Raw genomic sequence first — 17425 nt, 5'->3', positions numbered from 1 at the left:
CTTCTTCTTCTTCTTCTTCTCCTTCTCCTTCTCCTTCTCCTTCTCCTTCTCCTTCTCTCCTCGCCGCCACCACATGAGGAACCACCGTCTGTCGCTGTCTCTGCCTTCTGCATCTGCTTCTTTGTGCTTTGAATTTCTGAGGAACCACCATCTGCTTCTTTGTTGATTTGTTGCTTTCTGTTTCTGCTTGTATTAAATTTGTGCTTGAATTTGTTGATTTTCTATTTCTGCTTCTCTGTGTGGAGGTGGGGGTGGGGGTGGGGGGAAGGGGATAATTCACTTCTTTTCTGTTCTAGGCATTATGCTTTACCAATATGCCCTTTCAACTTTCAAGGACATACTGCCTTTGTCCCTCTTGCTTTTATTTACTTAGTCATTAATTTTGTGCGTTAATTTTATTGTTTAATTTGATGTTGTTGATTTTGAATTTAATATTGTTGAATTGGGTACTCGTTGATTTTGATGTTGTTTCTATTTTTTAATTTGATTGATTCTGATTATTAGTATTTGATGGGAGTAAGGGAGGTAGTGGTGGTGGAGTAAGGAGGATGTTGGTGGTGGTAAAGGTGTAGGAAGTGATAAAGGGTATTTTTGTCCAAAAATATTAAAAAGGGCGATTTTAATACGAAAAAAATCATTAAGGACGATTCTAAATCGAAAATTAGAAGAGGGACGAATTCGATTCTGGCTGAAAACTTTAAGGACCAAAACTATACTTATCCCTTAAATAAATTTATTAATTAAATAATGCTATAATAATATTTGTTTATTAAGTTAATTTAAATATTTGTTTATTAAGTTAATTTAATATATACTTTTATCTTATACTTTTAGATATAAATTAGAGTTTATTTTTGATGTATTGATAGTGTAAAATATTTTACATAATAATTGTCTAATTACATCTATTCTTTTGGATAATTATTTACGCAATGCAATTAATATAAAAGATAGTTATTTTTTATGATATGGTGTTACATAATTAGACGTTAAAATTTAATAAATATTTTTTTAATAATAAAGAAAATATAATTTTTTAATAAAGACACGTATATATTTATATATATACTTTCTTACCATTTTTTAAAATATTATCATGCGCATTTGCTCCCACAAAATAAAGTGTCTCTGCCTAGCATGAATAGTAAGTTATATATCACTTCCATCTTAACTAATTTGAGTTTTGTTAATTTTATACGCAATAAATAAAAGAGTTAATTAATAAACAAGTTAGTATATATCTCTATTGATACACTAATTTTTTTTTTAAGAGATTTTTTTTTCTCTTAATAAATTCAAGAGTAATTTTATGTTAAATTATTATTTCACACGTTAATAATAAGTTAAATAAAAAGATGAATTAATAACTTTCAAATTCAATCCACGGATTAATTTAAAATGAACAGGTAATTGGCAGTTTCACGTGGAGAGCAAAATCAATAGCTAGGTAATAAATTTTTTTTTTTTTGATAATATCAAAATAGGTAAATTAGTACGTAATATATGTAGTCTTTCTCAAACAAAGTTGATGATGTAGGTTGGGCTCCAAAAAGTTTATTGCTCCTAAGTCATTACCCCGACATGTGTCTTGTGCCAAAATCAAAGTTTGATTCCAAACAGTATTTAATGCAGTTAAGTTTTTCTTTTTATTTAATTTTGAGTAATCCTCCCAAGGATTGTGCCATGAGACAGAATTATTCTAAAAAAAATTAATTAAGAATTTGACTTTAACTTTTTTTTATTATAAGCCAGATACGTTTTTAATAAAAATTAACAAAAAAGTCTTAGATTATTGATCTAACATGTCCGATTAAATGATACATGTCACTTCCTGCATATTTTGATTCATATATAAACTAGACAAAATGATTTTGTTCCTTTTAAAACCAAAACGTCGTTATTTTAAAAAGAGAAATTACCAAAAATATCTATAAACTTCACGAATGTTGACAAAAGTATCCATAAATTAAGGAAATTAATGATGTATCCATGAAAGATGGATTCTGAATGATAAAAGTATTCAAATCCTAATTTTTTGTTAATTTTTTAATAAAATTTTTAAACTACTCCCACCATCAACCTCAACTCACTTTTTTAATCTTCCATAACTCAACATGCACCTTTAAAACCCTTGCCATGAAGTCCAAAACTACTCCTACAACAGACGAAATGAACCTTTATGGTGTGAGTTTTGGATAGTAACGCAACAGAAGATTGCACGCCGAGATTAACAAAAGAATCAATCAATACCGATGAAGAATCAGAGAAAGAATCATAAAGGAACAATTTTTAATCATTTCAGTTGTTTTTTTCTTTTTTTTTAATTTGGAGACTTTCTTTGTGTGAAGACATGTGGTGAAAAAAATGGGAAAAAACTTACCATACTAAATTTATTTGCTAGGAACCGGTCGAAGTCCTCTACCACCACCACCACAATTGATTTCAGCCTGGTTTATCATAGAAGTAGTTTTAGACTCCATGACAAAGGTTTTAAAGGTGCAGGTTAGGTTATGCAAGGTTGGAAAAGTGAGTTGAGATTGAGAGTAGGGGTAGTTTGAGAATTTTATTAAAAAATGAGCAAAAAATTAGAGTTTGGATACTTTTGTCATACGAAACCCATCTTCCATGGGTACATCGTTAATTTCCTTAGTTTATGAATACTTTAGTCAGCGTTCGTAAACTTTATAGGTACTTTTAGTAGTTGTTCCTTTTAAAAAAGACAATTTCATCTTCATAAGAGTTCTCAGAAGCATGTTACCGTTCTAAAAGAACGACGGTGCAAATTAGTACCAGATTGACCAATCTAGTGTTCTTGGCAGAGTAGAAGGGATCGGAGATCCATCATGAGAGTGAGCGTTTTGTGCGATCCGGCGGCAATTGTTGACGTTCTCAACGCCAACCAGCTTCACCTCATGCGCACGACAGAATCCTCCCTCAAATTGCTATACAGAAAGCGAATCAACACCGCGTCAGACTTCCCCGCCATGATCGACAACGCAATTCAGTAGCTACCAATCGCAACGTGCACGCTCTGTTTGTCATAATTACTGTGTACATTCACTTCGATCTAATTGCGAAAGAAAAAACAAAAAAGGATAGAATTCTATTTTAAGGTTTATCGTTGAAAATTGAAATTTTTTAATTTGAAAGATAGAATGAGAGTCAAATTTGGGAATTAGGTGGACAAAGGAGGAGAAGGCATTGAAGAAGAGGTGGAAGGTTGGAGGCTACCATGCTCTCGGTACAAGCGACGTTTCGCGCCTCTGGAAACTCTTATGGGGACGAAATTGTCCTCCATAAAGCAACGACGTTTTGGTTTCAACAGAAATAATGTCATGTTGTCCAACTTGTATAGGGACCAAAATGTTTCGAAGGTGACACATAATCATTTAACCGGATATGTCAGATGGTGACACGTAATCATTTAATCGGATACGTCAGATCGTTAACTTTTGTATAAAATTTCTCTTTGGTCTTTACCAGGTCAAACGGGACTGAAAATGTATTTGACTTATAATAAAAAAAGTTGGAGTCAAATTCCTAATTAATTTATTTTGGGGACAAATTTATCTGATAATATAACGTTTGGAGACCTATTTGGGATATTATTCATAATTTTTTATCCCTAATGCTAAAATGTCACGAGGGGACCCACATATTAAGTTGTGGGGGCATTTGTCCCCATTGAATTATAGAAAAAATAAGAGGTAATGTCTAAAATGGTTCCTAAAATTTCCAACTCACTTCAGATTAGTCCCTCACTTTTTAAAATGACCAAATAAGTCCTTCATTCTCAGAATCGTGAATCTCCGTTAGTCCAAAAGTTACTAGACGTTTTAACGGCACTAAGGTGTACAATTAAGTGACAAGTTGGCACTTAACTGTACGTGATGTGGATAGGCAATGTATTCAACTCAAATTGGTGTTCCAAATTTGATTAAAATGTCCAAATTGATCCAATTTTCACTTATAAAACCCTGACCCCCCAAATGTTCATCTTTGTTCTTCGTCTCTACTCCTCTCCTCCTCGTTGTTGTTCATCTTTGTTCTTCGTCTCCACTATTTTCTTCTTCATTGTTGTTTATCTTGTGAAGCTCTGAAAAGTCGCTCTTTTTGGTAAGGCATGATGGGCGGTGGTGATAGAAGTCAAGGAAGTTCAAGTAAGAACAACTCCAATGGGAGAAACTACAGTAACCAAGAAATTCGAACCAGGGGTAAGAATGGTGTATTCTGCAATTGTGGGTTGCGTACGGTGATTAAGTACTCAACGACGCCAAAGAATCCATGAAGTTCTTTTTATGGGTGTCCCAACTATAAGGTAAAATTCTCTATTTAAAGGAATTGTTAAGTTGATACGGGTTTAAAAGGATGATTTGGTGATTGTTTGTTTAATGTTTCTTTTTACATTCTTGTAGTTTGGAGTTCACTGTAATTTCTTTCGTTGGGCTGATGGATATGAAGAACAAGGTGTGGTTTAGGTTGCACAAGAAATTTTTAATGAACTCAATAGGAGAATGGAATCTTTAAAGAGTAGTATTAGCACATTGAAGATGTTGATGTTGCTGCTGTTGTGTATTGTAATAACTATTGGGTTTGGTTTTGGTACTTGATTGTTTTGGTTTTTAGTTAAAAAATAGCATAGTGTGAGTGTGTCCATGATCATTATGTAATAATTTATGATTATAAATGAATGAAGTTATGTTTCTCTCAATTTTGTATCTCATTAACCTGGATATTAACCTGAATGAAGGATAATATAATAACAAAATAAAGCTAATAAATACACATCTTTAACTAAATCAACTTGTAATATATCATTATAATTATAATAACCATGACAATGGTGTTGTCTTAACAAAAGCACATAATAGTGTTAATTATGCAACAACATAGTGCAAAATACAAAATATAAACTAGGCCAAAAGTTTATAGTTAGGACCATACCACCATGAACAAACACTAATAAAATACAAGTTCATACTTAATCCATCACAATGCAAATTAAAAGCAACAACACCAAATTGTTCTAACTATCATAAAGTAACAACTAAAGTCTTCATGACATCATCAAGCTTTCTTTTTTGGTGCCTTAAATCCAGGTGTTGGAACAAACTTCAATAGAACTTCCATCTTTTCAGATGTTCCTGCACTTGCTCCTTCCATTGTCTCCCTTGAAACTAAATCAGCAACACCAATATTTGACTTTGGAGAACTGGCTGCATCAACAGATGGCCTGGCAATTGAAAGTTTGTTTCGCCTAGTTATCTTTCGCTTGGGCAACTGTCGATCATAATAACAGGATTCAACCACAATACTAATATTTACAACATTAATAGTAGTAATTGATCATAATATTCAATAAAATTGTTCAAATTGTGGCTTGTAAATAATTTTAGTAACATAAATTACCTTAGCAGCACCTTGAACAACAACACCTTGAACAATAATACCTTGAGCAGCAGCAGCATCTTCTACAACAGTACCTTATTGGGCACTAGCTTCATCACCAACTTGATTATCAACTTGAGCATTTTGTAGGGTTTCTTCACCAACTTCATCATCAGCTTGTTCTGTAATTGTTGCTGCCTCTTCTGCCTTTAGCTTTTTTTATAATTTCGCACCCCTTGTAGTGTGACCAACATCGCCACAAGTTCCACAAGTGAACTTGCCATATTGCCTCTTTAATTTTGTGGACTTTCTTTCTTGACTGTCTCCAACGGGGGCCTCATGTGCATCCTTCTTTCTTGTATAAAGCTTTGGTCTCCCACGTGGTTTTGGTCTTGACGGGGGTAAATAGTGAGAGTACTCAGACTTGTCCCACATCTCTTCTCTTCTTACCGGGTTGATATGAAACTCATATGTCTTATTGTAAGATTTCATTATCAACCATGCATGAACATAGTTCTCTGGCCAACCATTCATACATGCAATAGCCGCGACGGCATGACGACAAGGTAATCCTAAAAGGAAGATAATTAAGTGAATATGTTGTAGTATTTAGAAAAATAAATTCAAAAAAATATACATGTCTATTACCTGATAGCTGTATGACCTACAACTGCATGTGTGATTTCCAAATCAACTACCACATTGTGAGGCTCACCATGAACTTCAAATATGACTTCCGCAGTATCACCAGACCACATAGATGTTTGGTATCTACTAAAATGAACCTGCTTATTATGAAATTACACTAAACTAAATAAATAACTCTAAACAAATAGGTTTTAGCAAACCATAGATTACATTAAACTAAACTACATAAATACAATAAATAAGTCTAAACAAATATGATTTAGCAAAAGAACATGGAGCACAATAAACTAAATAAATAAAATGACTCCAAACAAATATACTTTAATCAACCAAAGATTACATTAAACTAAACTACATAAATACAATAAATAAGTCCAAAAAAATATGATTTAGCAAAAGAACATAGAGTACACTAAACTAAACTAAATAAATAAAATGACTCTAAACAAATATGTTTTAAACAACCAAAGATTACATTAAACTAAACTAAATAAATACAATAAATAAGTCCAAAAAATATAATTTAGTAAAAGAATATGGAGTACAATAAACTAAATAAATAAAATGAGTCCAAACAAATATGCTTTAGCAAACCATAGATTATATTAAACTAAACTAAATAAAATACAATAAATAAATCTAAACAAATATGACTAAATAACATAAAGTACAATTAAATAAATTACCAAGACTCTGTTTATCTGATTCATATCCTCCATCCTTCTCAAAGTTCAAGTCATCAGGGGATTAACTCTTCTTCTTGTACAACTTTTTCTTTGTTCTTGTTTAAAGTACTGGCAGCTTGCTTCTTCCTTTTATTAGATGTTTCTATCTCAAATTCAGTGCTAGATTCTAAAAATTCAAGTGGTAGATGTGACATGTAAAGATTATCTTCTGCAGATTCATATGAATCGGATGATTCACCATCAGCCCAAATGATTGGCGTTCGAGGTATCTTCTTATTAGTAGATCTTGTCACAGATTTTTTAGGTGACTTTGTTGAAGTGTTAAATTTAAAGTCACCAAATTTTTTTGTTAGTTTGGTGGTGAAATTTCTCTGAATAATTTATGTAGTTTTTGTGTTTGTTTGTTTTTTTTAGTTGAGAGAGTGGGTGTAATCGAATTTATTTGAGACAATGGTTTAGTGCTGATATTTTTTTTAGGAGCAATGGGATTCATAAGGGCATGCTAATAGTGGGTTGTGGTGTGGCCTGTGGTGTAGCCTGTGGTGTGGGCTTCGGTGTGGGCTGTGGTGTGGGTTGTGGTATGGACTTGGGTGTGAACTGTAGTGTGGACTGTGGTATGAGCTTGGGTGTGGGCTGTGGTGTGGGCTGTGGTGTGAGCTGGGGTGTTGGATTCTCTTGCTCAGTAGGGACATACAATTGGCTTAGAATTATGTTAGTTTTCTTAACACAATTATGTTGCTCTAAGTCATTCTTGTCACCTCTACCAACACATCCATCATCATCAGACAGTTCCATATAACCTATAAACTTAGGGACAGAGGGACCATGTTCAAAATAGATATGGATGACATTACCATTTTGGCGGCAGAGGCTAACCATATCTCTTAGATCTTCGTCTAGGTTCAACCTCCTCAAACCGTACTCTAAACTATCTTTACGGTCCAAGTACCAGCAAGCATCAGCTTTATCATAGCCCAACTCCTTGTAGTAACCAGTTATGGCAAAAACATCCAGGTAATCTACATCAACTTTAAGCCATTCATCACTGCGACTTGATGTGTATACAAATCTGCCATCAGAAACTTGGGTCTCGAACCTCCCTCCATGGTGAAAAATGAGTCTCAGTCGATCACTTATCTGAAAAAACACAACAACATATACCAGAGTTCACCATTATATCAATTTCTAATTTTCAAAAAATATTAAAAAATCACATACTAACAGACCATTAACTAACAAACCGTTAACTACACACTATCACATATATTTAATTTTTCAAGCCAGAATATCACCACAAAAAATTAGCACTATGGTCAAAACAGAAACCTAAGTCCTAGAACACAATCACCAAAAAAATGAATAACATAAAGTACATTCAAAAGAGTTAAATGCAAGTAACAGAATCACAACATATCATGCCAATCACCCAACTAACATCAACACAGTGAAAAAAAATAAAAATAAAAAAACCTAAATCCTTAATGTTCACTGTAGAAAATGTTTGAAGTGGATGATGTTGACAGAGATGAAGAGTTTCGCTGATCAAATTAGGGGATAAAGGACAACTGCTGGTGAGCCACGACGACGCTAACTTGAGGAAGACAAAGAGGTGATAAGGGTGATGAGAACGTATTGCAATTTTTGGTAGAAAGGTAAAAGGAGACCATTTAGGAGTTTTTTAATTGGGGAGAATAGATTATGAAGACAAACTAAATGATGTCGTTTAGTTAAGTGCCAACTTGGCACTTAACTATACACCTCAATATCGTTAAAACGTCTCTTAACTTTTGGACCAATGGGGATTCACGATTTTAAGAGTGGAGGACTTATTTGGTCATTTTAAAAAGTGGATGACTAATCTAAAGCGAATTAAGAATTTCAAGGACCAAATTAGACATTACCTCAAAAAAATAATAATAAATAAACATAGAAGTATATAATGTCATTGAATTTGTCCCATGCTTAAATTTTTTATTTATGTATGATAAAATTTTTTTAATATCAATACAATAAAAAAAGCTATATATAAATTTAATCTATTGAAACTATAATAATAATAATATAAATATCAATAATAATAATAATAATAATTCAATTAGTTAATTATACAAAACCAAACTTAAATTTTTTAAATATACATAATATTATTAGTATTTAGTAGTTTTTCTTAAAAGTTAATTGAGATAATATTATATATTATTTATTTATTTTCATTATTTTATTTAATTTAGTTTTGGCTTTATATATAATAATTTTTTTGTCAAACAAACATCTATCATAAATATGATAGGATTTTAACTTTACAATTAAATAGAAAAAATTATTAAATAATTATTTAATAGAAAAATAGAGAGATATNATATATAACCAAAATTATACGTAGCTATTAGATTTGAATTTATCTTTTTTTATATTTTTTTGTTAATCTCTCTCACACAACTATAAAAACTTAGGAAAAATTAAATTGGTCCATTCAAATTATATTTCTAATAATTTTTTTTAATTATTGAACTATAATTCTTTTTTATATTATATAAAAAATCAATAAAATATAATTTGATAAGTATAAAATATCTAACAAAGTGATAGTATTAATAATAACTATATTAAAATATTTTTAAATTAACATACTTTTAGCATGTTAATTAAATTATTGAAAACGTAATTAATATATTTTAAATTTTAAATATTATTTTTGTCCCTACTACTAAATATTTTTTGGTCCGCCACTGAATGTCACCAATAATATGTTCAGCTTCCTACTCCCTCTTTTAATTCAAGTTTGGGACTATAGATTAAAGTTGATTCTTTTTAATTTTTTAAGCTTTACTCTCTTTTTCCAAGGGCTATAGATTGTAGATGATATATCGCACTTTTGTCATTTTGTGAAGAATAAATTCGTAGCAGAAGGCTGATGCCTGGATTACACAACACCCCGCCACCCATGGAAATGGAATCGAAAGATTCTTCACATAATTAAATAAAACTAATAGAAAAATGCATTGATGTAATAATACGCGCCTGCATATCAGCATATGGAAGAGTGAGATCTAATTAAACCATTTAATTTATGTTGGAACAAATTATACGAGAATTAATTAACATTTTCTATTTTATTTTATTTTTTTGGTTTTGACTTCAATAAAAATAATTTTATGTATTACAAAATTAATGTAATGCATTTTTTTAAGGGCTCAATGTTATTCAACTCCAAAAGAGGATAAAGAAAAGGTTTTTGAGTTTCTGTTTTTTAACATCTGGGCCATGGACTCATTAAAAAGTTAGAACTCTAATTGGATAAGGATATGAACATTTTTAGAAACATCGATATAAGGACCATTGAACCAATTTCAAACAATGGGTGCCAAGAGTAATATATTTTATCTGACCAAAAAAACTAAAATTAACCATATTTTACAAAATATAGTTTAATCTCCGGTAAAATGTAATTTATCTGTAAACTTGTTTTATGCAATAATGAAATAAGCTTCAGAAAGAGGATTAATTTTTTTTTAAAGTGAAGTTATCTAATCACTTTTGAATTAAAATAGTGAGACTTCACATTATAAAAATCATAAATTTAACAGTAATCATTTCTTTATTTTAAACATTTTTTTGTCATACTAAAATCTCAGTAAAGATGTAAACAAAGATACCAAAAAACAGAAAAAAGGAAAAATTCTCAATTGAGATCAGTTATAACTTAATACAGGAGAATAAGTGAATTATTCAGAGGCCAATTATATGGTATCTATGAGTTGTTGTCTAAATTTTGTTTAACTTATTTTTTATAGTAAATTTTGATTTTTTTTAAATTATTTATTTTTATATCTTTTAAATTAAATATTGATTTTTAACATTTTTAGTAAGTAGGTATCATTTTTAAACACCATAATATTCAGATTAGAAACTATCATTAAGAATATAACTCATTTGAGTAAATCAAATGTCTATACATTTGTGGCAAGCTAAGTAGTATCAATGGTTTATGACTATTTATAGCAGTAAGATGATCTAGGCCCTCTTTGTGTGTTTTGCTTTTGTAATAGTTTTGACCATACCCTTGGCAATCTTCCAAAACCAAAATATGTTCATCATTGTCAGCACAGATGGCACCACAAACATAAAGTAATAGCACAAAGCATTTACCTCCTTTACCTGAAATTATAAATTAAAAAAAATTGAAGCACAAAACAGATTTATTTATATCACCAATTTTACTTTTTTATTTCACAAAATATAGAGAAATTAGGCACTAAAAAATAAAAATAGGAGCCAAACAGACCCTAATGATTTCTTGCAATATGAGAAGATTGAAACAAATGTAACAAGGAAATCAGAGAGTAAATGCTAACCTCATCAAAATGGATCCACATATGGTAAAAGAAGAACATAAACAGAAAAATCCTAGCAACCTGCCACAAAGTAGATTAATAATTAACCACCCCAAGTCACCAAACACATTCAAATTAGTGAAAATTAAGAATATGTTGCCACAATATCCCACAAATATTATGTGCAAATAACATATCTCAAGTAAAAAATACATTAAAAAAGCACTAAAATTAAACTCATGCATGGTCAGAGTATTTAAAGGTGGCAGAATTAGAGTTAAAGTCAAGGGTATAATGGACATTACCAGCCACCCAAGGAACAATGCAATGCCATTCACAATATAAAGTTTGGAGCTCTTAAAACCACCAACATCCAAGTACCTATATATGTAATTAATGCAATTAGTAATATTGACAAAGTATGAGAAATTAAATGGATTTCTGAATAACAGATTTACCATCTTAGGTTTATAGATGGAGTGGTGCTCTCAGAAAAAAGAACCATTAGTATGTAGACTTGAACTTGACCACTTAGCAGAGATATTAAAATTGAAAGCATGGATATCCCATGGTGTAGAACCTAAATGTAAATGAATGAAGATGGTTAGCCATTACAACTAAGGGTAAGCAATGGCGAATTCATCCTTCACTATTTGAAAATAGGATGACAGATTAGTCCTTTCGTATAAAATCCGTCATTTGATTAACAAAAATACTATTTACACACCAAAAATTAGCCACCAAATCAACTATCATGTATTTATATGTGTTGTTTAACTCATTTTCAACGTATATTTTGTATTACAACATGTATTTTATGTAGGTGGCGGATTGAATTTTTAGGATTAATGTCTGTTTTTTTTTTTTTTCCCTCAAAATGCAGATGGACAAACTTGTGGGATGAAGGACGGATTTGTCATTTGAAAATTCTAGACTACCCATATATTTCTATGCATCCTATCATGTATTAACATAACAATAACTAGCATTTTGTAAGCTTGTATCTTTAAAGTTTCAACTTACATATTCCAGACCCCCTAATGCTGGAAAATGCCAAAGAATCATCACCAGATCTGTTACAAAATAACCAACAGAAATCTGTACAAACATAAAAAGGAACAAATAAGCCAACTGCCATAAATATCAATCAATATATCTGCCAAAAATATTGATATGAGACCAAAATCAAATTTTGCTTATACCCCCAATGCTGTATTTGTAAGACTTGATGACCTATTAATAATTAGGTCTTCATGTGAACCATCCTTGAAAATGTCTGATATGATAAGGAAGTAAAAAGAAGCAAATGATACAAAAAGAGCATGGAATGTAGAGATTCCCCTGCATTAAAAAAAAAACTGTAAATAATTAATATAAATAATTATAATTGCAAACACGAATAATAATTATGAGCAAGGCATTTCACCTGTTATTCCATTCAATTTTCTGTATAGTGCTCAATTTGCCATATGCCTTATTGAACAATAGAGAACTCAAAACAGCACTTGATCTATACACCTTCAAGAACCAAGAGAAAGGATCAAGCTTCAAAATTTCTTACAAGAATTTCTAAAAGTTATGTCCTTAGATATGCATATATTGTTTATGATGCCGGTGTACTTACAAGAATACATAAGATGATGCCGGCGAAAACAGATGCCAGACACATGATTTCTTTGCTGGGACTAGCAACAATATCATGATCATGAGAGAAAACAGAACCAAAATAAGAAGTGAATTTCATTAAGCTCCTCCCTTGTTGAAATTTGCTCATATGAAAAACCAAACTGCATCAAAGACACAATAAGCACATGATTCACAGTTGTCTCAGCACAATGTATATGAAAGCTAGAAAATCCTTCATTTGAATAATGCAAGTGGACTTTCCTTTTTCAACAAAAAGAACTACATATAAAAGTCCAATTGATTCTTCCATATTCCGTAGTAAAGAAGCTAGCAATTCTTTTGCTTCTTTATTCATACACACGTGTGTATATATATTCTGTCAACTCTTGAAGCCCGTCTTCTGTGACTTTGACAACCATGGTTAGCACTAACGTTTATGGCAACACATAAAGCATGACCCAGATGACAAAATTTCGTGGAAATTAAATTAAAAACTACTCATATAGTTTTCAATGGTACTGATCCGTCGCAAATCGAAACTTTAGTTTGATGCTGTCTAATAGATTACTGCATACACAAAGGTGGGATTCGAACTTCAACACTTGTTTAAGCGGACAAGTAAGCTAATCATTCCACTCGGAAAGGGAAAAAGGGCATCTTCACATGTAAAGACAGAATACAAGTTATACAACAAAAAGTGAGCACGGATTATATTTTTTCATACCAAGAAGCACTGCAAAGAAAGACTCTTTGTTCTTCAATCACAGAAACACCAAGTGCAGGGAGAAGGAGGAGGAGTGGTGGTGAAGAAGCAGTTGAAAGCAGAAAACATGTTGAGGAGAAAAACCAAGATGCAGAATCTCATCTTCTTCTTATGTTCACTCAGTTGTGTCTTGTGTCTCTAGTTAACTAACCTGTTCTGCAAGTCACTATCACAATGTTACTTTTCTAATTTTTTTAATACTTGTTATTTCTTTTTTTTTATTAATTTTTTTATTCTTAATTTTTAATTAATAAATTAATTAAATTAAATTATCAGAATGACTTGGTTTTGTATATGGTGGTTAAAAATATCACAAAATTGCTTCGAAGTTTCTACGTGTACTGCTTCTAGAATTCTTTATATGACTTTATTATTACCCCAAAACTTGTACGTTACAAAGACGATACTTATACCTATATTTGGCATTTGAACTCACCTAAAGTCTATGTTTTAGACTTTTAGGTAGCTTTAGTCAATTTTTCTCCTCTTATTTTAAAGAGCTAGCCTTATATATAAGTAGTCATCTTATTAGGACTATGTGGTAATGATTATGTAATTATAATATTTAAAAAAAAAATTAAAATTAAAATAATATTTTTTTTTAAAATATTGTTTAAAAAAATATTGTTAAAATATAAAAGAATGTTACTTTAATTTTAATAACACTTACATAATCACCATAATATAATCACCCTAAACACACACACACACATATATATATATATTGATTTGGTGCATTTCTCTTATTTGATGTTCCTGTAAATTTTTTAAGTTTAAATTCAAGTCAATTGATTGTGAGATAAAAAAAATATGTTATTGGTAATTATTTAAAAAAATAACATCGTTCCCTATTTTGTTGATGGGTAACTTATCTTTTCTTAGAAAAACTTGTTTTAAAAATTTCAATAAGTTTTGATAAAATAAAACAAGTATTATTATTATTATTATTATTTAAAAACAATAATATTATATGTCAAATCATTTTAATAACCAAATTCAATCAAGTTAATCCAATAACTTAAAGATTGATAACAAAAGTTCTAGTTAAAGAAAAAGAAAAAAGAGACATAAAAAAAAGAAAAAAAATCTTAATTAGACTTAATTACAGAAATAATTTGTTTAACTAGCCTATCTCATTTAAAGAGTGATCAACTCTGCTTCTTGCTTTCTTTAGTGTGACATACCCTAAAAAAAAGAGAGGAAAAAAAAAGAGAAGGGCCGCCGGGGGGGATCTAAACTAGTGAAACAAGCTTCAGAAGAGAACAGAATTCCATACTGCATTCATATGCAGTAGTGATTATTAACATGAAAATTCAAGTACTATCCATAAAACTGAAGGGAAGTTCAAGATTAAAGAAGCAAACAAAGATGGCTCTCTATAGCCTAAAACATTACATATCTACAACCACTCAACCAACCTCAACCTTATTACATAATCCATTTTCATCATCATCATCATCATCATCATCATCTAATAACCTCCTTGTATATAAGCGTTTAAGCGATCAAGCTCTTGCCGATGCTCGCTCACCACGGCGCGAACCACGTCACCGATGGACACCATGCCTATCATCCCACTATCATCATTAATGACAGGAATGTGTCTGATTCTGTTATCTGAAAAAATTAAAATAAAATAAACATAAGCTAGTACCTTATATTTGTTCATGTTAATTACCAAGAAGCACATACCATACCTGTCATCAGTTGCATCGCTCGCAGAACTCTTGTATCGGGTGTGACCGTGATAAGTTTGTTCTGCACAAACAGTAATGATTCTTAATGGCTCTCAGATATCATCTTTCACAAGTCGACTACACCTGAGTTTTCACCTATCATCAATGGTAGCTGAATGTTGAATAAAAATTACTTCAACAAACAATAATTTATACCTCTTCAGTCATAATATCCCCAACCTTGGTGGACTTTGATGATCTTCCCTGAACAATGATCTTCCTGAGGTAATCTGGATGGCAACAAGATGATCATATGAAAAATAGACGCTTTTATATTTGGACTATCCATGAATATATTCATACAAATTCACACAATTTCCCTTCTCCAAATATGTATGTACCTCTTTCTGTTATAATTCCAGCAATTGATTTCTGCTCACCAGGTTTCACCACAACCAAAGCTCCAACATTGTTTTGTGTCATCTGTACATGAATTGTGTGTAAACATCTATACATCCTTTGAAAAAGAAAAAAATATCAAGCATGTATACCGATTTAACAGCATCATAAACGGTGTCTTCTGTGGTGCACCAAAGCCAGGATCCATCTGCACTTTTTCCTTTCCCTTTCAAGATGTCTGCAACTGTGGTGCTCTCGAAACCCTGCTCTTCCATCCGAGAAGGCGCGCCGGACTCAAACCGCGAAGACCCAACTGGCTGCAGTAGGGGACTTGCCATGCGGATTCTTTGCAAAACAGCATTTTTTACTACACTTCCTTGTGATAAGAACACTCGCAATCCTCCTTGCATTTTAACAGTCTAGTAACCAAATAACAACTCTTAGATTCTCAAGCTTAAGCCTATAGAAGCACATATGAATGGAACAAAACTACATAGCTATAAGATCTACAAAGAATTATACACATAACACAAGAAACAAAGTATACATGCATATAAGTCAATCCACTAAAAGCAAAATTCAGATGTGGTTTTGATGAGAAAATCTATTACTCAAATTAAATAAAAAAAAAATAATTTGGCAGATAGTGTTATATCACATTGAAAAAATAGAACTTGATAGATGACTATACAAAGGTTTTCAACCACAACTATTTACAGAAGCAACCAAAACCTATGGATAATTCAATTTTTCCAAGTAGTCCACACCACAATTAGTGTTATATCAGTTGCATCCTATGCAGAACTGTATCAAATTTATAACTGTTTCCAGATTGAAGGCTTAAAGAATCAGGGTTGAGTTAACAAACTCTTAACTCACTAGAAAGTTCTTGAGTATCCAAATTTAGGTCCCCAAATCAAGTTTATGAGTTGAGTTTGACGATTCGAGTTTAGCTAAGCTCCATGAATTTAGATGAACTCTCGAGTTTGACACAAAACTCAAGACTGAGTATATGCTCATAGATACAGTAAACAAAATTTCATACATAACTTCTTAACATATTAAAGTAAGAAAGACTCAAATTTTATATATAACTTCAGTGGGAAGGGAAAGAAAGAAAGAAAGAGAAAAAAAAATCAATCTCAAACTTGAAAAATGAAGTATGAAACAGAACAGAACACCACTTCCAAATCAGAAGCATCAGATGCAGAAAAATTACAAAAGTAAATTCAAGGGGGAAAAAAAAAGGGAAAAAGGAGCCATTCACCTTCTCCTCTTCTAAACCATAGATTCAGTATGGTCTAAAAAGCTATTCTGCAATAAGAGATTATGTGTAAGAACTAAAAAGCTAGCTACTCAGATCCTTCATCTGCCAAAATTGTTGTATATATTTATATACCAAGAAAAAAAAATCATGGGAATTTTGAAAGAAAGAGAAAGAAGCTATGCATATAACTTTCAGACATGAAGGCCTACCAGAGAGAGTGATGAGAGTTCAGTTGAGAGAAAAATAGATAGCAATAGCACTTGGGTGAAGTTGAGTTGTGTTGTGTTGTGACCCTTTTAGACACTTCATAAAACTTGGTCTCTGAAATCACACCGTGTGTGTGTGGTGGGGACCTCTACCTATATAGTTTAAGGATTATGACATTATCCACTTCACCTTCTTTTGTTGCTGATTGTTGATGATGTTGCAATTTGCAACTTGCTCACTGATTCTGATAGCTTCATCTTATCTTATTCTTGTGCTTCCTCAACTTTCGTAAATAAATAAATAATTAAAGAAAAATTCAAGGAATCTTTTATTTTTGAGTTCATAACTTTTTTTTCTTTTTCTTTCTTTATTTATTTTTTGTGTTCACTGAAAACAAGGGGCTAACGCCCAAGGAAAAAACAAAATAGACG

At 31.4% G+C, this 17425-nt stretch overlaps 2 protein-coding genes across 4 annotated transcripts; both read right to left on the bottom strand.

Annotated features, from left to right (window-relative positions):
• Positions 1 to 10619: 10619 nt before the first annotated feature.
• On the bottom strand, positions 10620 to 13601 carry LOC107458088 (uncharacterized). 2 transcript variants are annotated; one of them, XM_052252125.1, is made up of 9 exons: positions 13407 to 13601; positions 12681 to 12843; positions 12483 to 12574; positions 12259 to 12397; positions 12080 to 12154; positions 11515 to 11636; positions 11362 to 11437; positions 11078 to 11137; positions 10620 to 10793 (listed from the first exon to the last, which is right to left on the bottom strand). In XM_052252125.1, exons 2-9 carry the CDS (start codon positions 12828 to 12830, stop codon positions 10737 to 10739), a joined length of 771 nt encoding a protein of 256 aa, XP_052108085.1. In that variant the 5' UTR covers positions 12831 to 12843; positions 13407 to 13601; the 3' UTR covers positions 10620 to 10736. The 2 variants fall into 2 exon arrangements, with proteins under 2 accessions (XP_052108085.1, XP_015931786.1); XM_016076300.3 differs by having other exon boundaries at positions 10620 to 10880; positions 13407 to 13589.
• Positions 13602 to 14704: 1103 nt separating this feature from the next.
• LOC107458059 (CBS domain-containing protein CBSX3, mitochondrial) lies at positions 14705 to 17135 on the bottom strand. 2 transcript variants are annotated; one of them, XM_016076258.3, is made up of 7 exons: positions 16997 to 17112; positions 16788 to 16834; positions 15673 to 15939; positions 15523 to 15604; positions 15338 to 15411; positions 15143 to 15203; positions 14705 to 15062 (listed from the first exon to the last, which is right to left on the bottom strand). In XM_016076258.3, exons 3-7 carry the CDS (start codon positions 15928 to 15930, stop codon positions 14917 to 14919), a joined length of 621 nt encoding a protein of 206 aa, XP_015931744.1. In that variant the 5' UTR covers positions 15931 to 15939; positions 16788 to 16834; positions 16997 to 17112; the 3' UTR covers positions 14705 to 14916. The 2 variants fall into 2 exon arrangements, with proteins under 2 accessions (XP_015931744.1, XP_015931745.1); XM_016076259.3 differs by lacking the exon at positions 16788 to 16834 and having other exon boundaries at positions 16997 to 17135.
• Positions 17136 to 17425: the final 290 nt, after the last annotated feature.

This window comes from Arachis duranensis, chromosome 7 (assembly GCF_000817695.3).
Source record: "Arachis duranensis cultivar V14167 chromosome 7, aradu.V14167.gnm2.J7QH, whole genome shotgun sequence".
Lineage (NCBI taxonomy): Eukaryota > Viridiplantae > Streptophyta > Magnoliopsida > Fabales > Fabaceae > Arachis > Arachis duranensis.
This window is presented reverse-complemented; position numbering and strand designations above follow the sequence as displayed.